Here is a 25,782-nt window from a genome sequence, read left to right as displayed (position 1 = left end):
GCGGTCATGCAATGCTGCACCCAAATGACATTTATGCCCTTTTTTCCCACAAATAGAGCTTTCTTTCGGTAGTATTTGATCACCTCTGCGATTTTTTTTTTTTACCTATAAACAAAAAAAGATTTTGAAAAACAATTATTTAACTTTTTGCTATAAAACATATCCAGTAAAAAAAATTAAAAAATCAAATTTCGTTATAAATTTAGGCCAAACTGTATTCTGCTACATGTCTTTGTTGAAAAAAAATCCGCATATCGCAAAAAATGGCCTGGTCAGGAAGGGAGGGGGGGGTAAATCCTCTGGAGGGCAATTGGTTAAACATTTCCATTTCAAACTGCGTCCATTACTGTTTTATAAAATTGAAAAGCATTTTTTGCAACATAGCAGACTGGGCCATTCACTGCTTTTCCCAGATGTCTGCACATAACTGAAAGTCACGTTAAAGACATCCCCAGCAACAGGCTTTTTTATTTTTACTCAGATACTTTCTACTATTAGTGTTCATGTACACGGGACGTTTTTATAGCGGCTGTTTTTGGCTTTTGGCATTTTTTTCTACAGCCAATAAACTCCCCAGCATGCTATCCTATGTTCATGCACACATAGGCTTTAATCAGCTTTATTTGGCAGGGGCGTTTTTTTGGTTGGAAAAAAAAACCCAGAACTAGCAGGTTTCTATTATTATTATTATTATTACAATGGATTTATATAGCGCCAACAGTTTGCTCAGTGCTTTACAATATAACGGGAGACGATACAGCAACAATACAGTTCAATACAAGAGGGTCGGCGAGGGATGCTCCTGGGAGCTTGCAATCTAAGAGGGAGGGGCTTTCAAGTGGAGTTTTTTGGCTGTAAAGACGCTCTAACATTAAAAAAGTGGTAAACAGGACAAATCTGCGTTTTTGGACTTTTTTTGAGCAAAAAAAATGTTTTGTGTAAAAAGAAAAAGCTAAAAAGCGCAAATGCGGAAAAACGACGAAAATGGCAGCTATATGTTGCTGAATGTTAATGCAAATATAACAGAAAAACTTTACACAGCTAACACTACCAGCGTTATTAAAACACCCCAGTGTGCATGGAACCTAATGCCCAGTACACACAGAAAATCGTACGAAAAATTTTGCAGAACCACTGATCGAACAATTTCCTCTTCGTTGATGAGCAGGATGTTTTAACTGATAACGATATTGTAAATGAAAAATCCGGTTGAACAACGGTGAACAATTTTGTCGTTTTGCACATGAACAACCGATTTTCTATGCGTTGGTATGACGGTCATACAAAAAAAATCTATCAAGCCCTATCACGCCTGAAACAGAAGATGACCTGGATGTTTATGTCCAAGGAATCTTCGTAAATACGACCGAAAAATCCAAATGTTAAAAGTAGATTGGCCTAATGAGATAATGAACCCAGAATTCTGCATATTATATTTTATGTATCACTATTTATGTATATAGATAATGTAATAAACTATATTATACTCATTGCTGGTAATTGTTGTGTATATCGCTCGTTCTGGCGGGAAGGGCGTGGCTACAAGGTCACACTGCATCACTTCCACTTGCACGGAAGACGTCAACACTACGTATTGCCCGACAAACGATTTTTTTAGATTGGTTAATGTGGGCCACGATTTCGACCAACGAACGAACGTCTCTCGGTCGTCGGATGACCGATCGGTCGATTTTCTAATCGTGTATTCCCACCTTTAAAGGCAGGCGCTTGATGTTAATTTCCTAGAACAACACTGAGATTCTCAGGTGATGATGGTGAAGGCAATTCCTCCTACTCACCAAAGGACAAGGTGTGACAGATACTTCAAAACAGAGAAAGCTTTGAATCTGCAACAAACGTTTCCTGAAATCCAGCAATGCATCTGCAGTAGTTCACCTGATTTCACTCTGCTGTTTACATAAGGCTGATCATTGCTTCTGTTATTTTTTTATTAGCTGTTTATACTTTCTATAATTAATGTGCATATAACTGAAAGGACAACATGAGCTGCTAGAGAAGCACTTCTGCTGGATGACTCCGAGATCTACGATATTACTTTGATATGCAATTCATACAATTAGCTTGTTTTTATTATCCTGAAAGGTTTTTCTGTCCTCCCCTTGTGAACCCTGATGGATCTTGGTGTTCATTGTGCATTACCGCAGTACATTGTAAGGGACTTATAGCACGCAAGAATTTCCATTACACCAAGGTTTTTAATTCTGCATGGAGCCAGGATCCGGCTATATCATTATGACATTCAGAGACATTTACAGATGAGACTATGGTTAATTGTTTCCCCAATAATGAGACCACTACATCACTTCCAGTTAGCAGAGTGGATTCAGTTCTTCTGACAGCAGGGGATCTTGGGACCTGTAGTCCTATAGCCAATGCATACTGTATTTCTGAGTGCTGATTGAGCTACAACTACCAGAGAGCTGGGGAACCAGAAGGAAGAGCAGATATATTCTACAAGGCACTGGCTTTTGGTGCGGGATTCAGAGCTGAACACAGGGGGAATGTTCCCTTCCAGAGGCAGATTGCTGGCCTACTGCTGCGGGACTCTGCCCATCAGTTCAGCACTGCAGTAACATCAGTCGCCACACCAGGATTGCATCAGCGTCTATGCATCGGGACTGTGACTATACAGTCTTCTCACAGACATCTCTTCCTGCTGTGCTGACAGGCTTTCAAGTGATAACTCTGCACATCCCTGCAAACAGCCAAGAGCCTGTGCTAGAAATCATGTTCCTAGGAGCCTGTGCTATCCTTGGGATTGGTGAGAGGGCGGATGGCCAATCTCGATCTGTCATCACTCTAGAGCAGTGTTTTTCAACCTTCTTTCAGTAAAGGCACTCTTTGAACTGTGCACAATCCCGGGGCACACCAGTCTGAGGGCTCATTCACACCAGGAGGTGTTTCTGAACATGCACTTTTTTGCATGTTCACTCATGTCGCATTTCTTAATGTTCAGTGATCTTAGGTTATAACTGTTCTCCCCCAAAATCCCTCCTCCTAGCCCCCTTTTAAGCACAAGTGCCCCACCAAATACCCCCTCCTAGCACAAGCCCCCTCCTCCTTCCTTCTCATAACATAAATCCTACAAAATCTCCTCTCCTAGCACAAACCACCCTGCTCACAAATCTCCTCTCCTAGCACAAACCACCCTGCTCCCAAATCTCCTCTCCTAGTACAAACCACCCTGCTCCCCAATCTCCGCTCCTAGTACAAACCACCCTGCTCCCAAATCTCCTCTCCTAGCACAAACCACCCTGCTCCCCAATCTCCTCTCCTTGCACAAACCACCCTGCTCCCCAATCTCCTCTCCTAGCACAAACCACCCTGCTCCCAAATCTCCTCTCCTAGCACAAACCACCCTGCTCCCAAATCCCCACTCCTAGCACAAACCACCCTGCTCCCAAATCTCCTCTCCTAGCACAAACCACCCTGCTCCCCAATCTCCTCTCCTTGCACAAACCACCCTGCTCCCAAATCTCCTCTCCTTGCACAAACCACCCTGCTCCCAAATCTCCTCTCCTTGCACAAACCACCCTGCTCCCAAATCTCCTCTCCTAGCACAAACCACCCTGCTCCCAAATCTCCTCTCCTAGCACAAACCACCCTGCTCCCAAATCTCCTCTCCTAGCACAAACCACCCTGCTCCCAATTCTCCTCTCCTAGCACAAACCACCCTGCTCCCAATTCTCCTCTCCTAGCACAAACCACCCTGCTCCCCAATCTCCTCTCCTAGCACAAACCACCCTGGTCCCCAATCTCCTCTCCTAGCACAAACCACCCTGCTCCCAATTCTCCTCTCCTAGCACAAACCACCCTGCTCCCAAATCCCCACCCCTAGTACAAACTCTGCTCCAAACCCCCCATCCCCTCTCCTAGCACAACCCTCTCAAATCCCCCCTCTTAACACAAATCTCCCACCAATCCAAGCACAAACCCCTCAAATTCCCCTCCCTAGCACAATCCCCATCCCTCCTCCTAGTACAACACCCCCCCCATTCCCAAATCTTCACCCCAGCTCAAACCTTGCTCCAACCCCCCAATCCCCTCTCCAAGCACTATCCCCTCAAATCCCATCCCAAAATCCTGCCTCCTGCACAATCTCTGCCCCAACCCTCCCCAATCCCCTCTGCCAGCACAATTCACTCAAATCCCCCCTCTTAGCACCATACCCTCAAATCCTCCCCCAAATCCCCCCTCTTATCACACCCCCCTCAGATTCCCCCAATCTCCTTTCTTAGCACCCCCCACCCCAAATCCTCCCCTCCTAACACAAATGTGGGCTGTGCTCAATCTCCTCAAATTCCCCCTCATAACACAACTCCTGTGCAATGTGACTCTGCTGAGAGAGGACAGTCTTCACGGCTCTCTCCTCCTCCCTGCAGCTATGGATACTATTGCCAGCGAAACAGAAAGGTACAGTGCTGCCCAACATGTCCTTAACAATAGATGACATCACCGGTGGTAGGACGTGGGCGGGGAGCCTTCACATCTTTCTGCTTTGCCGGAAATAGTGCCCATAGCTGCAGGGAGGAGGAGAGAACCATGCGGGTGGTGCTCTTTCCCATCTCAAAGAGTCACAGTGCATGGGAGTTAACACAGTAGCGCTCGTTGGCCCTTCCTACATGCTCTGTCTTGTGCTTGTTGAGTGCGGGCCCAGGCTGGGAGGCAGGAGGGCCTGGAGCCACTGTCTGCTGCTGAAGGCTGGCTGAGGGGAATCTAATCTGATACCACTGGGAGAAATTGCCTGCAGGATATGGGTAGGAGGCCACCATTTATTTAGAGGCGTTCTGTGAGTACAGGCGAGGAGAGATTCTAGAGACTGAGTGCCATCACCTGTTTTGGGTGCTAGAAAGCCAGCCGTATGTTTGCTAAGACGTTTTGTCCTGAAGAGCATAGTCATTCCATTCCTGGCTGTTGCTTGGACTGTTCACCGAGGAAGGTTCAACCTCCTCAATACTGCATTGCAGAACCTGTTCGCTCTCTGCTACACAGGCACAGTATTCAGAGTTACAAGAGTTTAGAGTTTCAAGAAGCAAGTTCAGTGTCCTCAAGTTCGCTATAACAAGTTATTGGAATATCCTGCCTTCCCCAACTCCCATTCAAGTTCAACCCTTTATTAAAACATTAAAAGCAACAACCCTAGACTGTTTCTTAAGCTGAGCGAGAGAAAGTGCATGCGTGCTTCGCTGCGGGGCAACTACTGCGAAAAAGAGCCTGGGCATATCACCAGCAGCTGCTATGGGGGTAGCACTGCACATACATAATAAGCAATTATAAGCAAGAAATAAAAACACCAGGTGCATCAAAGGGGTAGATTACATTTGTTTGACAACTTGAGCTTGATGAGTATTCCATGTCACAAAATAATGATCAACATGTTCTGTTGAATGATTCCATTTCCTCTGGACCAACCATGAAAGGATTACAAAATATTAAAGTAACTGTCACCAAAGGTAATTCAGTGGTCCTTTCCTTAAAACAGAGCTAAACTGTATCTGAGCACCAAAAACATAAAACCCTATTTAAATTTATTTTTAATATTAAAAGCAAACACCCATCCATGTCTTCATGCCTTATTTTGTTGAGAAATCACTTTGAAAAACGTCTTCCTAGCATTTCTAGCTGTGGCTGACCTGATTAATGCTAGGTTTACACCTGTTCGGGTGATTTCTGCTGCGCGACCTTCGCCTGTTCCCGAAGCCACAACCACCCACACAAAAAACTCACTGCGACTTAGGAGAAACGTGTGGGTGCCGTTAATCCTAATGGCACCCATACACACTGGAAATTGCAGCAGCTGTTTCCCACACTGGGAACCGCACTGCACTTGCTGTTTCTGTGTGGGCTGCATTTATAAAAAATGAAGCAGGGACCTTTTCCCTGCATTTTCAGGAGGCACGGCAGCCTATTTAAATGAATGGGCTGCCGTGTCCATGAAAAACATGGCTCATATTACCACTAAAGTGTGAATTTAGGCCAATGGCAGATGATTCATTTAGAATTTATTTGCCGGAATTACTCTGCCCTTAGTTCAGGCATGCACACAGGAGGGCGTACTTAGCTGTGAAAGACCCTGCTCCAGATGAAAGAAAAAATATGCCCATGAAGACTCAAAGAAGCAAATATAATATAAACTCCTATCTATTTACTGTTGTTGGCAGCATAAGGATTTCAATAGGTAATGTTGATTGAGAGAGTTTAGTTTCACTTTAAGGATAAGATCTTTGTATTACCTCTGGTGAAGCTTATTTGTATGTATAGTATACACTGTGTATATATTGTACACTTGTAGATGGAGCACATTTTAAAATGACGCCATAGAACTGTATTAGCAATAAAGTGATGGGGGGGGGGGGGGGCTCCTAAAGGAGACTTTTTGCATAGCATCTCTGAGCTCCAGAAGGCAGGGGGTGGGGGATCTGATATCACACACTGCAGATGAGTGCTGGGCCGTCTTTAAGGAGGGGAAAAAGGGTCAGCTGCCCTGGGCCCAGTCATTGTTGTGGGGCCCAAAGCAGTTGCCCCATACTTGCCAACTGTCCCGGTCAGGGGCAGAGTGACAACTCATGGGGCCCCCGGCAATAGGGGATCATGGGGCCCCTGTGTCCTTGCCCAAACTCAAAAAAGCCAATGAAAAAGGTACCAGGGGCATGTCATGGGGCCCCCTACTGACCCCTGGCCCTCAATAGGGGATCATGGAGCCCCTGTGTCCTTACCCAAACTCAAAAAAGCCTATGAAAAAGGTACCAGGGGCATCTCATGGGGCCCCCTACTGACCCCAGGCCCTCGGGCAGTGCCAGGGTTTCCAAATGGTCAGTCCGCCCCTGGTCCCAGTTTACATTCCCTTCTCCCTTGAAGTCTTTGTCCCGAGCTGTGTCCCAATATCTCAGTGTGAAGTGCTGTCACTTATACTGCCCAGCTCTTCCCTATTGCCATGTAGAGATAACTCCTGTGTGCAGACCATGTCAGCATTCACATGGAAAAAAACAGCATTCATACATAAATAGTGGTGGTAATGTGGCATTCATATGTAAATAGCTGCAGCATTCATATGTATATTATGCGCCCCTGATGTTCCAGCCACCATCACTTCTGCTGAATGGTGCCAACTGGGTAAGTAAACAGGGGCATGCTTGCAAGTCCTGCCTGCAACTGTGGTCACTGAGCCTATCAGCAGTCTGTTCTACAAATGTTAGCAAAGTGGGTGGGGGAGGGGGTGTGCAGAGGTAGGCAAAAAAGGAATTACATTTTGGGGTGCACAGGTGAGCAATGAGGGGATGTACAGAGGTAAGAAAAGTGAAATAATAAAAGTGCTTGTGAGTTACTATGGTGTGTTTAAATAAATTATTAAATAAGTGTCAAAAGAAAAGAAAGTGCCAAACAATAATATCACTCTTCTACAGCAGCAAACCTCTAACCCAAAATATTGTTGAAAAATAAAAAATCAACAATCGGAATGCGCTAAATTATATCAAAAAATTATTAATTTGTGTATAAAAGTCCAAACATCCTAAATACAAAAAAATCTCCAGTGAAACAATCCATAAATTGGTGTAGAAAAATGTGTAGAAAAAATGTCCAACACCCCAAACGAAATTTCTTCTTAACATATAAGTGCACCGTGCTTAATCCACCACCAAATGAATGGAATAAACTCACCAGAGCTCAATGCTGATCAAATTATAAATCAGCACAAGCGTGTTTGCTCTGGGAGCGATGAGAGAAGACAGATCATGAAGCAACACTCTGTAGCATGGACACATCCAGATACCAGGAGCAATACTCTGCAGTAACTCTGAAGTATGGCCAGGACTCCTTTTATAGCGTTCATCCTCCAAATATATAGTAATACCACTCAAAAATAAAGGAAAGGCATGATGGTGCAGTAAGTAAAAACCATTTAACTTTATTACAATCTCATCTTACTCACAAAGTTAAGTGTCCACCTGACACTGGTATAACAAGCGATCAGATACAAGGAATGGACGAGCCCCGTTCACCGCGGACACCTCGCCGACAGCTCCAGGGAACGTCCTGACGTCATCCAATAGGCTCCGCCCTTGTTGATTTTTTATTAAATAAGTGTATTTAAATAAATTATTATCTCAAATAAACAATATTATTGTGGCTCGCTTACATCCTACACATACTCATTTTAATGTGTGCCTTTAGAATAAAATATTATAAAAATTGTGCAGCTCTCCACTAATTTATCCAGTGGTGGTATGTGAACCAAATAATCGTTTATAATATTCTAAAAAATATATATATAATAATAAAAACAGTGCTTGGCATGCCAAAAAATTATATATAATATTATAATTAAAATGTGATACTCAAAACATAAAAATTGCAAATAGTGAAAATATTGTGCACATAAGTCCTTTTTGTGATACTGTTGATGAAACTTCCAATAATCCATCTCTTTTATGTGCTCACCTTAATATTTTGACCAAACCGTTAAGTCAGGTAAAAAAAACTTGTGTCCTGTGAAATGGACTCGAAATCCCCCTGATGAAGCCACGTTACCTGGAGGTGTAACGCGTAGGGGAGGGGCTCTGACATCACTACGTTAAAGGAGAAATACAAGGAGAAAACTGGTATTGAGAAAAAAACACACAGAGGAGCATAAATATTATTAAAAAGCATTTTATACTGTTTTAACATGTGAGTGCAATATTATCTGGATCAATAATAAATACTTTAAAAAGGATAAAGCACTATGTGATTTTTCTGGTTGCATGTCATCTACACATGGAGTAATAAGGAGAGGAGAAGCAGGAAGTGGAGAGACCCCCTGGAGGAGAGAGGGAGATATCCATCCATCCATCCTGATACAGCTTTACAGTGGTGTGGAGGACGGCGAGACCCCCAGTGGAAAAAGCATACCACTAAATTCATCTATCCATTCATCTGATTCACAGATTTAGCTTGGAAAAACCCACGAGTCCATTTCACAGGACACAAGTTATTTTGATCTGACTGAACGGTTTGGTCAAAATATTAAGGTGAGCACATAAAAGAGAAGGAATATTGGAAGTTTCATCAACAATATCACAAAAAGGACTTATGTGCACAATATTTTCACTATTTGCAATTTTTATGGTTTGAGTATCACATTTGAATATTAATTATAATATTATATATAATTTTTTGGCATTCCAAGCACTGTTTTTATTATTATATATATATTTTTTAGAATATTATAATCAATTATTTGGTTCACATACCACCATTGGGTAAATTAGTGGAGCGTTGCACAATTTTATAATATTTTATTTTAGAGGTAAGAAAGGTGGGTGCAAAGATCAGCATAGGAGGCATGTAGAGTTAAGGTGGGGGGTCTCTGCTTTCAGAAAATATACTGTATAATGTCTTGCTGGTTTTTATAAGATGCTTTATCTTTAGGCGCAAAATATGTGTTTTAATGTGTATGCAAAAAAAATTAAAATTGGGCCCGGTAGCGAATGAGCAAACGTGGAGCTTCATACAGATTTTTTTCTGTTCCGTTTTGTACATTGACCTGATATAAAAATATTTGACATTTCCTTGACATTTGCTGAACATTTTAAAAAATGTATTTTGCTGAGGTTGACATCTCAAATCATTTTAAAATGAAAATAAATAAAAATCGAATTACTGCTTTTAACACAGATCCAGCACTTTTAGTCTGTTTTGTTAAGAAGAGCAAGACTTTAAAAATGTGAAAGTCTTTTTAAAATAACATTTACATAATGACCAACTTAGGGCTCTCCTCCTTGGAGATCCCTCTCTGTTATTTTTTTTTAAGTACCTTTTTAAAGTCTTCAGGCTGTTTATGTTGCACTTATGATCTTCTTTGTAATTTCTCCCAGTGGTGGATGGTCAACAGAGATGGAGTGAGTGGTGCTGACATGATGACGGGTATAGTGGGTGCAGCGTGGTTTGGTGGGCAGAGATCACAAAGTTCCTGCTGCCAGAAACAATGTAGTGTTTTTACTTGTTCAACTTGTACAAACAAGTATGGTGTCACATCTGTTCAACGGTGAGACAGTGGTCAGAAGACTCAAGGATGCTGAGAGTATCTGCCACGAGGTGCAGAATGCGGCCTGTACGGTCCAACACATGGGGAAAGCTTCCTGGGGAGGTAGACGTGGTCCCTGCTTACTGTCTACTCCTCCGAAACCTTTCCCTAATGCTTAGAACTGTCCCTGACAGATGGGGAACCTGTCCCTACTCTAGCCACTCGTATAAAGTGTGCCAAACCCAGGGGTCAGAGTCTTAAATAGACTCTGCCTGACCCAAATGGCCTTCGGGGTCACATGGGGCAAGAGCATCCAGGGTCACATGGGGCTTTAGCATCCAACCTGATTCCTGGCCCAAGTGTCTGAGGAAATCATAGAGAAACCCAGGGGTCAGAGTCTTAAATAGACTCTGCCTGACCCAAATGGCCTTCGGGGTCACATGGGGCAAGAGCATCCAGGGTCACATGGGGCAAGAGCATCCAACCTGATTCCTGGCCCAAGTGTCTGAGGAAATCATAGAGAAACCCAGTTTCTCCTAACTACCTCCCCCATCTGTATTGCTGCTGTGGACGAGCACCACCTGCAGTGGAGACTACAGACTGCACCTGCCTACACTCCCCCCCCTCTTTGACAGATGCTATCCTCACTATTGCACACAAGAGAAAATAACACACAACTGTATAAAACAACCGAAAACAATGACAAACATTTCAAAGAACATAGTCGGGATACTTTGCAGGGAGCTGGCTGCAGTTAGACCGTACTGGGCGGTGGCCCTCACTGTCCTTCTTCTATGTGGAACTCTGAAGCCTTGGGTGACTAGTGGTTAACAGTGTTCTTCATCATTACACTCTGAGTTCAGGGACCCACAGTGACATCCCTTGGGAAAGGTGGGCATCCTTCAACCTGGAAGACTGAGAACATCTTGTGAAGAAGAAGAAGAGGTAGTGTGGGGGGCAGTGCTAAAGAGGAAGGGATCATTGTTTCCAGAGGTGCTTTATCGCTTTAAACAATGGTTAGGGTTCTTTTTAAAACAAGTTGCCCGGAGGTGGGCTTTAAGGAAAACATCGCAGTTAAACATAAAATTATGTGTCAAGAAAAAATACATTACATATCTCCAACATGTGTACTGTATCATTTACTGGAAGTGACCCCAAGTTTACTGTTGGGAAAATCATTTTACTTTGCCTACTTAAAGGATATCACACTCTACAAGATAAATCCACCTTAAACTGACATTTCAACATCTTATGAAGGCTGATATTTAAACTATAATTTTTTGTTTAATAAGTATTATTAAATAAATTGATTATCTGGGAATGATGACCAGCAACAAGCTTAAATTACAAACCTTATAAGTAAAATTCAAAACCTTTTAGCTACATTTTTGGATAATGCTTTATCATCTTCCAGTAATGCCACTTCCTCTTGTGATTGCAGATGATGGAAAACTGTCCTTTGAAGAATTCAAGGCTTACTTTGCTGATGGAATCCTAAGTGCCGAGGAGCTGAGCGAGCTTTTCCACACCATTGACACCCACAAAACTGAGTAAGGACATGTTCACAATCTCCTATAATGAACCCAAGAAAGGGTAGCTTGATTATTGCACATTTTAAGAAACCCAGGATTGATTGTAGGTCAGATATAAATAAATAGGAATTTTTAGTGGATGCCAAGTGATTTTAGTGGTTATGAGTTCAAACCATTTCTCCTGAAACTCACTTTACAGTATACAGAACAACATATACAAGGAACATAAAACAATAGTTGTACATCTGTTTTTTTTTTTTATTTTGACCTTCATTATACAGTGAGCATAGACTACAAGGACATAAAAGTACATGTACATGGACACCCCTCCCTTTACTGTTCTAGCATAAATGTACATATGTAAACAAAGCCAGCTCCATAAAGACATTGTTTGAAATGTTGGGTGTGGATTCTGTGGTCTTTTTTAAACATTTATTGGTTAAGAGCATAAAATACAGCTAATGAGTTTTGGGGAAACATCCTCTCCCTTTCTCAGGGCTTAAGCAGTGGATGTTATTAGTATCATGGTGAGATTCAATAGGAGACCTATGTAAGGGCTTGATAATGACTGTCAAAACTTAACAGACCTAATAACTACTGGCTGGAGTGACAAGAAGATGTAGAGGCACTTGAGTGGCCCACACAGTGCCCTGACCTCAATCTTATCGAAGACCTTTCCCAAAACAGTGGAGGCTGTTATAGGCACACAGTAGGACCAACAGTATAATAATGTACACCATTTTGGAATTGGATGACCAACAAGCTCATACAGATATGGCAGTCAGGTGCTCACAAATGTGTGGCCATATAGTGTGTATATCCTGGCAAAAGTTTTTTTTTTTAATATAGCTTTGAATAGAGTGGGTGTGCGTTAGTACCTTAATCAGGTTTTATTTTTGTCTGTGGCATTGACAAGTAGACTCATGCCACCAAAGCAAAGTAAGGTGAAGCCTCCTTAGTAGGGACATAGTCATAAAAAACACTTTTTAGAACAATGGTGAAAGTGTTGGAACCTTTTGTTTACCCTGTGTCCCTTTTAAGGCAGTTGCTTCTTATATACCATCTTGGTTATTGGTGCCACAAGGACACAGACCAAAATGCTTCCAAATAAAACTTTGATCAACAAAATGTTTATGAAACATAGAACACTCCATGAAAAACAGTGAAAAGACAATAAAAGGACTCTTTCTTCTGTCTACTGCACCATAATATGTAAAGTTGGCCAAACCATTTTGAAACCAAAGTTTGTACAGACATTTGTACAAAAATTTTCAGTACATTTGACAACTTGACAATTGTCCTTCAAAGGTACTTCAAAATTTTGTTTTGCTTTTAAAATTTCATTTTGGACCAAATAGACTTTCACGAAAACCACATACACTGTTTGAAATTTGTTCATTTAAAAAAAAAACTTCATCTTGCTCCTTTGAATTTTCTGGTCACTGTGGTTGAAAATTAAATTCTACAAATGTATGACCAGTTTATGGGATTTTTATATGGTGAGATATTCAACAGGCTTCCAGAATTAAGATATTTACCTGCTAATTAAAATAATACTGTATAAAAATTAATATTAATGAGATTAAATATATGGTTAAAATACCAATATCCCACTGACATAACACTGGTGCCATCAGGGCAAAAATTAAAGTGGACCTGAACGTCACTGTCCGTCATCATACAAACTCATAACCCCATATCAAAAGTTCACCTAATCTCTAAGAAATGTTATATACATCAAATTAATATTCTCAGGTGCTTAATATGCACAGTGCTTTAGGTCCCACCACCCTTTCTCATGTGAAGACAGTGCCATCTTCTACAGTACAAAGGAACCAAGCCTTATTTTGAATCCAATGCGACCTTTATGCTGCTAGTCATATGTGGGAGGTGCGAGCACCTATTATGAAGCAAATTTTGGCCACTATGTCTAGAATAAACCATCAACTGCGCATGCACTAGTGATATGACAATAACTAATTACAGCAATATCTCAGCAAGGGGAAGGATCTACATCAAGTATGTACTGTGAGCTTGCTTATGGGAGAAAATTGTAAAGTTGAGTTTATTTCCATTTTAGGGGTTCATTTTTAGACTTGTAGTTATAGGGGCAGTAAAACGCAAGGGTCAATCGCCCCAATCATTCCCCTTAAGCTGTAAAGGCAGTGGATGAGGTTGTACACATACTACGGCATCACCGCCTGCAAGTGAATGGGGCCACCCTACCACTGCAGTAGTGTAAGGCTTTTAGGGGCCTCTTCGTGACCTGTCAAACACTCTCTGAAGTGTAATCCACTGCAAATCATTCTTCATAGGGCTAACACTAGTGTAAATGAGCCCTAAAGGGGAAATAGCTGTAATGGAAACTAAAGAGCAGTAAAGACTCAACAGATGTTTTAACAATTCTCCATTCTATATAACGCAAAAAAGTCTTGGCCTACTATACTTTAAAACAACAAAGAAATTTTATTTTTTAAAACAGTGATTCTTGTGAGCTACTATGGTGTATTTTAAATTAACTGATAAATATAATTATGATTAAAATAAATTATTGTGTGACCAATTTACATAAATAAATACAATTTAAAATTAAATATTAAATATGTGGTTCGCCTACACCTTCCACATACCCATACCAATGTGTCTTTAATAAATTAAAAATCAATATGTGTCGCGCTCCACTAACAATATACACAAATCAATAAGTGCAAAACCATATAATGAGTCCTTAATACATTTCCATAACGTGACATTAACAGTCACACTAGTGCTGCATACATATCTTCACATATCAAGTCCTCAGAAAAAATCCTCAAAACAATCCGTGATCTTATAGTGTCTTCTATACTATATTGAAAAATGAATAAATAAATAAATAAAATACATTTATTTACTTATTTATTTATTTTGCAATATACTATAGAAGACACTACAAGATCACGGATTGTTTTGAGGATTTTTTCTGAGGACTTGATATGTGAAGATATGTATGCAGCACTAGTGTGACTGTTAATGTCACGTTATGGAAATGTATTAAGGACTCATTATATGGTTTTGCACTTATTGATTTGTGTATATTGTTAGTGGAGCGCGACACTTATTGATTTTTAATTTGTTAAAGACCTTTTATGTTATGTCCTAAAAGTAGAGAGTCTTAATTTGTATTATAATTTATAGAATTACTATAACATATAGAATGCTAGCCACTATATTTAGCATGCTAGGATTGCTTGTTACTTCCATTCTGGTGGTGGCAACCATGTTAGAAGCATTTATAGGTGTACATAGATCCCTTTTGTTATTTTTTGTAGTATTGTCTTCATTTCTGGGATAAGTTTCCATGGCTACCCAGGCTGTATAGTGCGTTGAGGTATAGATCTAGTGTTTACTTTGTGATTCAGCTTTCTGCTTTTATACTTGAGTGCCAAATCTGAAGACATGAAAAAATAAGAAGTTGTTCCTATATTTTATTTTTTTTAAGGCAGCCCTGATGTGCCATATTGTTTTAGGCAAATTCAATATGGTAAATGTGGGAGCTAAGAAAGCATTGTGTTCTATCAGGTTCACATGGAAAATATACCAGGAAGGATATATTTTATTAAGATAGCTACCAATGTACTGTATGTATACAGTTTTATAACGTGTAAATATTCTTCATATGATATGTTTTTGAAATGCACCAGCTAATTGGAAGCCAGATTACCACTGATATGTGTAAGTCAGAAAAAAATCAAACCAAGGCTTTCATGTCTGTTTTAATGGAAAGTAATAGGTTTTATATGCTTAAAAGGTGAAAACTGCTTAAATTATATATGAAAGAAGTATTAAACCCCAAACCATAATGTAATATATTGCAGCTTACCAATCATTAGATGTGATGGCTGCATTAATTTTGGACAGCAGCATTGTTAATCTGGGGGATTAACTTTGCTTTAATATGTCTACTGGTGCAGGGGCGGACTGACCATTTGGAAACTCAGGCACTGTCCGAGGGCCCGGGGTCAGTAGGGGGCCCCATGAGATGCCCCTGGTACCTTTTTCATAGGCTTTTTTGAATTTGGGCAAGGACACAGGGGCCCCATGATCCCCTATTGCCCGGGGGCCCCATGAGTTGTCAGTCCGCCCCTGTACTGGTGTTAAGAAAATTCAAATGGTTAGGAAGGATATTATGATTGCTGTTAATAAAACTTTGTAACCGTGGATTCTGTTCATTGTTTCACCACCTCTACAAATGTGGTTGCTTTAGACCCTATCCACACTTGCAGTGGGGCCCTTTACGATAAGATGTGGGAGACCCAGCAGTGGGAGGTTGACGGTTTCCACAGCTATTCATGGCTGCTCACATGTAAACACTCCTGGAGAGATTACCTGCAAACGATCGTCCCTGGAACAGAGGTATACCGCTCAGGCAATCTAGATCAATCCACAACAGGTGCAGGTTCTGGCTCGCCACCACACACGATGCAATAGGAAGAAGGGTCAGCCAGAGGATAGATGAATATAGTGTATATTTATTGATCCATAGGACACACAAAACACCAGGACATGAATACAGGACCTGTTAACGTGTTTCACACAACCTCATGCGTAATCATAATGTCCTGGTTTTTTGTGTGTCCTATGGATCAATAAATATACACTATATTCATCAATCCTCCGGTGTGTGGCTGACCCTTATTCCTGTTGCAATGATCGTCCCTGGCCGAAGACTGGTCATGAGCAAATTTGTGTGAGTGGCTGCTAATAGCTCTAAGAGCTGTCAACCTCCTATTTTATTCAATGGTGCTTCCCATCTGCAGCTAATTGCAGGGAACTCCTGCTGGATCCCCCTTGTCTATTAGCAACAGTCCAATTCACACGTGTAAATGGGACCTTAAAAGTTAGATCCAAATCATGTCTGGTATATATACCAGGTGTCTTCAAGCTTTTCAGCATGAGGGCCACATCTTAGATTTTAAAATATTCACAGGTTGAAAAAAAATGTTTTTAAATGTATCAATAAAATGTAAATGAATGAATATATTTTATTTGGAGGCTTTATTTGTAATTAGGATGTTATGATTCAGAACAACCGAGACAGAACTTCAGTAAAATAAAGCAAAGAAATTCCAAATAATCTTAAGCCATTAACAGAGATCAAAGAAAAACTAATTAAGTGTAAACCGTTCTCATCAAAGTCCCTTTTACACAAGAGTCCCCATCAGAATCCACCCCCCCATCACATCAGGGTCCTTATTAGAGTCCCCCTAAGAGCCCCCCTTATATCAAAGCCCCCCTTATATCAGAGAATGTTCTGTCCTACTATGAGGATATTATTGAGGATACACCACTGACCCTAGCTGCGGGTCAACTATAATCTTGCAGTGGGCCAAAGTTTGCAGACCCCTGAAATATGCAATTGAAAGTGTTTTACAATATCTGGTTGATAAACATAAACAATACATTTTGATCCTGCCAGAAATCTTGTGAGCCGTTATCAACTACCATTGTTCTTCAGGGCAATGCACGGCATAAACAAAAGATTTCCCAGCACACTTTCCGACCAGCCTGCAATACAACCAAATTAGCCCTGTCTAACAGTTTCCTTTAAAACAGAGTTTTGTTTGCACACATTTCCAAATATATGCGTTAGGAATGGGCTCAATGCTTGTGTTGAGCATAAGTTCGACTCAAACATTGGCTGTTCATGTATTCGGTGAACACATGAACCGTAAGCGTGTTGTGAGAGCCATGACCGTCCAAAGCAATGTACCTGATCACAGCTGAGGTGCAATGCTATGGTAAATCACAGCACAATGCACTGTGAGAGCCCTGATTGGCCAAAGTCACAGTGACGCCCACACTATAGAAGGCTGCTTACACAGCAGTGTCCCCATTCCAATGGGGACAAGGGCCTCTTCCCAAAAACCCTGGCCTGGTTGTTGTGGTGGTCTGGGGACAGGGGGGCTCATTAGCATCATGGTACCGCTTTAAATAAGGGGGCACCCTGATGCTGCCCCCCCTTGCGAATGAGTAACGGGTACTTGTACCCCTACCCATTCACTAAAGGGCTAAATTTAGAAAAAATAAAGATGCCAGACTTTTGAAAAATTCCTTTAATTGTACAAAAAAAGAAAAACAGTTTTTGACAAGTCCTTTAATCCCGAGACGCTGAGCGCACACAAATATGCGGCCTCTCGGCGTCCGGGCCTTGACGCTGAGCAGCCGCATATTTTCGTACCAATTGAAAATACATATGTGCTGAGAGCTCCCAGCACATATTTCCCTGACTCATGGAAAGGTCCAGATCTCCCCCTACGATCAGGACCTTTTCCAATCATGTGACCGCTGTGACAGCGAATCACGGCATTCACATGACCCTAAAACCCCACCCCGCCTCCCGGCTTCTTAAACGTCTTAAAGGGCCGGGAGGAGCCGGCACAAAGGGATTAATAAAAAAAAGCCAAAAAAGCAAAACAAAATGGTTCCAGCAATGTAATCCATCGTCAATCAGGGTGTCCAGTGCTGTCTCATTGACGACGACTTGCCGAAAGAAAAAAAAACCCTGACACACCCCAACCCGTCCTCACCTGCTGAGCACTTGACTCAGTATGAGAGGTCTGACAATTGCTGGCCAGATGTAAACAATTGGGTGGAGCTAGTGGTGACGTAGACTACATTGCCAGTCAGATGTAAACAATTTCGTGGAGCTGGGGGGGGGGGTTTGTTCAGTAAAAATAATTTTTCAAAAGTCTACCATCTTTATTTTTTCTAAATTTAACTCTTTAGTGAATGGGCAGGGGTACAAGGGGTAAGGAGTACACCTTACTCATTCACGAGGGGGGAGGCAGCAGTGGGGTGCTCCCTTATTTAAAGGGGCACCCTGATGCTAATGAGTCCCCCTGCCCACAGACCCCATAACCACCGGGCTAGGGTTGTGGGGAAAGGCCCTTGTGCCACACCATCCCCATTCAGAGGGCACGTGGCCTGGTAAGTTGCTGGGAGAGCGGACGCTCAATTATTCCCCCTTTCCTGCCCTGCCCTGCCAGGCCTGTGCTCTGATCAAGGGTCTGGTAGGAATTTAGGGGGGACCCTACCCTTTTTTTGCTACATTGTTTGGGGGTGAGGTTCCCCTTAAAAGCCCTACCAGTCCTAAAGGGCCTGATATGGCATTTAGGGGGACTGTGGGGCCCCTCCTAACCTTCCTACCAGACCTGAAGGGTCTAGTATGGATTGGGGGGGGGGACGACACACTGTGTTTTTTTCTTTTATAAAAATGTTATTTTAAAAAAAAATCAGTCCTACTGCAGCAGCTTCTATACAAAGTACAGATGTGAAACTCTGCAGGAAGTTTAAGGGAACCGCTCAGGCAGGATGTTTGAAGGAATTTCTTTTTTTTTTTGTTTTAACTTTAAGCAATGAAAAATGATTGCATCTTTAAAAACGGTACGTTTTAAAAAATTATTTTACTGATTCATGTCCCTCAGGGCAGTACCCGAGTCCCCATACCCCTTCTATGGCCAATAACTTGCATATAAGCCTTCTAAATTGGCACTTTTGAATGTGCAAGTTCAAGTCCCATGGACTTGCATTGAGTTCGAAATTTTGTGGTCGAACGGTCATTAGGTTCGACCGTGAACAGAACATGGGGGTATGCAGCCCATCAATAATATGCGTAAGCCACAGCGCCTTCGCCAAGGGACCTCTGTGTATACTGTGGTCCTAAGACCCCGATCACATTGGGTGTGACCTGCCATGCCATGCTACTTGCAAATCGCATAGCAAGTTGAAACCTATTGTCCACAATTAAAGCAGTCATATCGGTGCGATTCCAACTAGGTCAGAGCCGCACCAGTTTCTAAAGTAGTGCATGCACTACTTCAGGTGCCACTTGCATAGACATCTGTGTCTTGCAAGCCACAGATGTCTTGTAAGTCGCAGCTCAAGTCGGAATACCATCTGACTTTGAAATCTTGTGACTTCACTGGAAGCTGCACGATTTCAAAGTCGGATCTCTGTGACCGGGTTGTAACTCTATTTTTCCAGAGCCTTCATAGTAGGAGCACATATAAAAATGGATAGATTAGGGGCAGGTGTGCCTGGATGTAGCCTACTCCTCCTTACACAAGGATGCACATGACACCCAGCAAGAGCACAATGCCATCGGTAAATGATGAGAACCAATTGAGCCACCACATCCAAGGACTGGTAACCTGCAATACATTAATTTTTTTTGTTTCTAGGTTTATATAACCTTTAATCTTCCTTCTTTCATGTATTTCATATCTGTTCTGTTCCTTGGTTCTTACCTCCTTAAAGTGGTAGTAAACTCTCATTTTAAGTGGTACCTACAGGTAAGCTTGTAAAAAGTCTTACCTGTGGGTACAGTGGATATCTACAGTATGTGTGCCGTTAAGGAGATATTCATATCAGTTACACCCAATTACATCACTGCGCATGCACATTGGGTGTGCCCTGAATGCAGAGAGTGCTGTGCCGCGATCGTGACTCATAAGCATGCGTGGGAGTGATACCATCGTGGCCCGGCCATTCAAATGGCAGGAGAGCTCAAAGCTAGAATGAAAGACTTGGCGAAGATGGAAGAGCTGGGAGTGGTAACAGCTCAGCATTGGAGGAGTTTCCAAGGTAAGTCAGTTATAATGTGCTAGTATGTGGTGCATACTAGCACATTATGGCATAAACATAAAGGAGGCCCATTAACATAAAAAAAGGAGTTCACTACCACTTTAAAATGCCCAGAGGTATATCTGATTATAGCTTAGTGGCAGTACGTCGCCTGTACTGTGTTTTCCTTGGGGATGGTTTGTAGACATGTATTTGTAGGAAGAATTCCAGAAGCTCCTTGACATACGGTAGCACATATAATCTATCTATACTAGAAAAGATTCCTTGTACATACTGCCCGCTGTGTAAGGAGTGTGTTTGGCATAATTATAGAAAAATGTAGCAGTGAAGTACATTGCAGAGTGCTAGAATCATGCTGAGTATTGTTGGAAAATGCTAAATATTTTACCTGCTGCAATGGTTATCTCTTCAGGCAGCTTTTCTTTTCTTTTCCTTTTAGAAATAATCAGATATTTTCTATGTTGTTACATTAGATAGATACTTAGAAAGTCTTTAAAGTATAACTAAAGGCAAAACCTTTGTTAGATGTTGATAGAAGGGGGATTGGCTATAACCACTATCAGGTTTTTATTGCTAAGAAACAAAAGGCCAGCAAACAGAGAGGCAAAGGCCCTAAATCTCTACTGGGGTTTTCAATACAATAACAGCATATTTACTACACAGATGGCATCAAAACTACAGACGTTTTGGATATTCTATGGCCTTCTTTCTAAACATTTGAGGCCATTTTTGTTTCTTAGATCCCTTGATATCACGGTTTGCTGAGCAAGAGTTTAAAAGTATAGTGTGGGATGGTTTTTTTGTTCAGTTTAGGTTTTTATTGCTGTCTGTATCACCGTTATGGAGATCCACTCTTTGATCACCAATGTCACTGATGATGAAAGAGAGTAAATCCAAAAGTTTGAATTGCCCTTAGAACAGGAATATATTGGAAATCTTCCAATGGTGACATCTATCTAAGAGTGGATTTCCTTTACATTGAAAAGATATCTTGCCCTTTCTTTTGAGTCTACATGACATGAAGTAAACAGCCATTACCTTAATGAAACACAAGATGGGAAAAAAAACACTAACTCTCCCCTACTTTGTCTGAAATGGAAAGAAAAGGTTTTAGCTTTAGACGTACTTTCACTTGGGAGGGAAAGTGTTGTTATATCTTCTTACTTTGTAGTAGGCTTCAAATGTAGGGATGGAATGGAAAGAATGGAAACTTGTTAAACTTACAAGCGCTGCCTGTGTACCTATAGGAGAAATTTCCCCTTCTTTCCTTTAAACATGTAGCCCTTTTTTGTTGGGATGGGGGTTATGTGTCATGGTCTTCCCGAAAAAGGATCTTGCTCTAAACCTGTAGATAAATAAAATAACTTTCATTAAGTGGAAGAGTGGGATTAATGGGAAGTTGGCAGTGCTTCTTCCCAGGACAGGGCCTCTGTGAAAAGAGGGGATTCCCTGCCCAAAAAATGAATCAGGAATCTAATCAAAGTAATTAGGAGCATAAAAACTAATGCAACCAGTATATAACATTAACCATACGTATATAGATGCATGCCAGTATAGAAATAATGCAAGCTTTTATAAGAGGAGATTAATAATAGTACAGGCAGTACCTTGAAAAAGTATTCATACCCCTTGAAATTTTCCACATTTGTCATGTTACAACCAAAAATGTAAATGTATTTTATTGGGATTATGTGATAGACCAACACAAAGTGGCACATACAGTAATTGTGAAGTAAAAGGAAAATGATACAAGGTTTTAAAAATTTTGTGGCGTGCGTGCATTTGTATACAGCCCAATTTTTGGTTGTAACATGACAAAATGTGGAGAATTTCAAGGGGTATGAATACTTTTTCAAGGCACTGTATATAGTTATCAATATGATACCTCCAGATGAATTTTGCAACAAAGTCCTGTAGCAGGTTGCCCTAAGGATGATGCAGTGTCTGTCTTTGTGTCGGAAACCTGAAGACAAGATCAGCGGTCATGGAGAGATCCTCCAACCGTTGTCCAACCAGCTTGGAATGGAGCTTCTCACCTGCAGGAACTCTTTTGTGGCACTGGAACTCAGATTCAGCATATCTGCTCTGTGCTTTAGTCTCTCCCTAGTGATGTTTGATAGTCTCTTCCGGTCCAGAATTTAATAACATAGACAGGACATGTGGCTGAATCTTTCTCTCTCTCTCTCTTAAATTCTTCCTTGTAGGGTTTCAAAGCCAATGACCCAGGAGCAGGAAGTGCATACATAATATATTTACAGGCATTTAAAAATTAAAACAGTAGAGAGCAGTAGATCCCTACACACATGAGTACTGTTTGACTGCTGAGGCATGGTAATACACAAACAGTAATGTACATGAATTGAATCAGTACTCCCCTGTGAAAGAAGATGTTAAATACTTAAAGCTGATCTCCAGCTTTTAGTAAAGTTTAGTTTGTTTGAACCAAGCTGGTCCAAATTAACTATTTACTTAAGCTATCAGTGCTGTATCAACTGTATGTAGCCTCAGCTACATACTGTACACAGTGCCTTATTGCATCGATGAGATGTGAAACTCCCATCCAACTCTGGAAATAAAATTAAGTCAGGCTGTGCACTGCTTAGCCATTCATAGGGCACTTTGTATTTTCTAAATGAATGCAAAGCTTCTTTTGATTGGCTGAGGTGGAGATCATCATCTGCTTGCCTCAGACATTCAGAATTTTAATTTCCCTGCCCATAGACTTATATGGAGCTTCCAATGAGGTACGCCTGAAAGACTCACAGGCAGACCTGATCGGACAGCCCTTGTGAAAGGGGCCTTACAGTAAAAAGATGACATGTTTCTGTTGTTAATGTCCACATAAATTGCCACCAGTACAATGCCAGCTGTGTATATATAATTTGCAATTCATAGCATTGCTGCAGGCCACATAGGAACACAAAGTTTCTCAAATCACACATCTGACTACTTCCATTTTTCAGGTTTGTGGGTCACCTGTCCTGGTAAATTTATTGTCTACTACATCTGGAGCTGATGCTGGACACCTGTTTTACCGGTAGTAATGAAATAAGAATATCTGGGTGACATTTTGTACGAATGGATTACCAGAATCATCATTACTCTGTTTAAAACTGCTTGGTCTGCATTTTAAAAATAAACCAATTAAGTCATAACAAAAATAGCATCATTCATTATTCACACTGTACAAGATCATTTGAAAGAAGTGTTTTTTATCTTTTTTGGCATAATTTGTCACACAATACACTATATTCTATGTGTTGGTTATGGGACGTATGTTCTTAAAGAGATAATCCACTGATTGCCTATAAAATCAGAATATGAACAAAAACCCTCAGCAATAAACACCTTTGTACCCCAATTCTAATGATCCTCTAATTTAAAGTAATACTCCCCTTTTCAAAGCAGACTCAACCTCCTATTGCACATTTTTCAGAATGACTGTAACTTTCTGGCCATTTACAAAATGTTCCTCCTACCTCATCATGTTGGCTATAAACAATACTGCTTCTTTGAACCTAGTATTAAACTTGCATTATAGAGCTGCTGTGTTATAGAATTGCATGTATAACATATTTTTTATTGCTTTTTTTTACAGCTTTTTACGGCATGTTTTGCTGCACTGTTGTGTGCTTGGCATGTTGATTTATTAGTCAGGATGAAATCATGTTTTAGCATATAAATGCTTATTTTACCATCTTTTTGCTGTGCTGTACTGTCATTTTATATGCATTAAAAATACAGACAAGCGCATCAAAAATACAGCTCAGCAAAGGGCAGTAAAATTCAGTATTTTTAAAATGTTTTATTATGTCTCTAGCCTGACTGTCAACTTCATACATCCAGTGGCAGTACAAGGCAACACTTTCTATAATAGGGCAAGGGGGGTAAGAGAAGCATGGTTGCAATGCTTATTGACCGCAGAGACTTGGTGGAGATTCATTAAAAAAAAACACTTTCCTTACAAAAATGACATTACATTGGTTCCTAATTGTCCTTAGATGTGGTGGCTGTTTCAGTTTTTTTTCTTCATTTATTTTCAGTTTTATTCTGCCCGGTAACTCACTTCCTGCCCTAGGGTGACAATGTTTACTCACTCTATGGAGGACCAGCATCATCACCCTGATATGGAAATGTGTTAGGACTACAGAACATCTCCATCTCTCCTCATCTCCATAACATAGGAAGGAGGTGTTCTGTAGTTGACAGACATGAACAGGGCAGGACAATTACATTGCTTGAAATAGCACTGCAAAGTGAACAGTAACCTAAGATGTTACTGAATTTCTGGCAGGATCAACAATATTTTTTACACTTACTGAATAAATATAATAAATTGCTTTCATAGGTTATTCTAGGAGTTTTTAAAGATGTTGAAGTCCCTTTGTAGTAATCTGGCCCTGCAGGTCTGAGACTCCCATCTACTGTATCTGTAGTCATAGTTTGTAGCACCATTGTTGCAGCTCCACCATGAGTAGTTCTAATTTTAAGAATTTAGTACTGGACCTTCCACCCTACCATAAGCTCAGAGTTTGGCAGGCACTGATCATCATCAGGGCGTTCATGTGTTTTTGTTTTAGTAATATTTTTGGACAATTTTATTTTAATTTGAACATTTTTTTAAGTTTACAGTTGTATGTCTTTTGGACCTGTGTGTATAAAATGTATTTTAAAAATAAATAGTTACATAATACAGTGGTAATTCATGAGTCCTATGAAATATCTGGTGTATAAATAACTATATCAGATGGTCTTGGTTCTGCTAGGAGACAGGAAAGGTGTTCATCCAACCTTGTGACTAAGGTGTCCGTTTATGAACCGGCGGTAATAGATCGCTGCTCAGTTCTTCGGCATTCTCGGAGAACACAGTTCTCCTGTGAATGCAGTTTATGAAGCAGTTCTCCGAACGAAGGGAGAACGGTCTCCAAACGCTGGAGAACGGTCTACAAACTCTGGAAAACGGCTGATTTTACTATAATCTCGTGAGATTACAGTAAAAGATCAGTTTACTAAGCAGAGGTAAATTATCTCTGCTTAGTTTGCGGTCCCTCTGATTCTCCAGCTCTGGGCTGGCATGATCTCCTGAGTGTCATAAACTGTGAATGACCAGAGAATAGCTGAGATCCGTTGAATCGCAGCTATTCTCTGTGTCATAAACGGACATTTAACTCAGCAGGCTGTATAATGTGATCTCCATGACACTCAGGTTTATTTCACTGGACAGCTGTAGAATGACTTGAGATAAGCTCTTACCTTTGTTAGGAATTGTCTACCAGCTGGGTTCAGCAAAAATGGGTATGGCTAACTGGGAGTGGTTCAAAGGGGTGTGGCACAATCATGTTGGGCCACCTAATATGTTCCCCTTACTTAATGCCTGCACAGATCATGTACCCCACAGCTTTAGTGCAGTCCTGTACTATTCCATCTTCTCCCCCTCTCAAACCATGTGTCCTCTCATCCTGAAGGCCCCCACACATTGTGCATCCCTTTCCCTTTTTAGTGGTGTAGTGCCCCTGTCCTGGGCTAGCTAAATTTGGTATATATTGATGGTGTAACCAGATGAGTTGCAGTTTCTCTTTTAGGTCTGCTCAGGCTTTTCCC

The 25,782-nt window shown here is 41.0% G+C and overlaps 1 protein-coding gene across 1 annotated transcript in view; it reads left to right on the top strand.

Annotated features, from left to right (window-relative positions):
- The window catches only part of NECAB1 (N-terminal EF-hand calcium binding protein 1), a 261,178-nt gene that overhangs the window by 27,186 nt on the left and 208,210 nt on the right, over positions 1 to 25,782 (top strand). The window contains exon 3 of the mRNA XM_089679686.1: positions 11,466 to 11,574. Within this exon, the coding sequence (XP_089535812.1) occupies positions 11,466 to 11,574 (109 nt within the window). The remainder of the gene's footprint in view (positions 1 to 11,465; positions 11,575 to 25,782) is intronic.

The sequence above is a fragment of the Staurois parvus genome, unplaced genomic scaffold (assembly GCF_062004578.1).
Source record: "Staurois parvus isolate SC_StPar_1 unplaced genomic scaffold, SC_StPar_1.0 ptg000230l, whole genome shotgun sequence".
In the NCBI taxonomy this organism is placed as follows: domain Eukaryota; kingdom Metazoa; phylum Chordata; class Amphibia; order Anura; family Ranidae; genus Staurois; species Staurois parvus.
The sequence above is the reverse complement of the archived record's forward strand: the minus strand, read 5'-3'. Positions and strand labels throughout refer to the sequence as shown.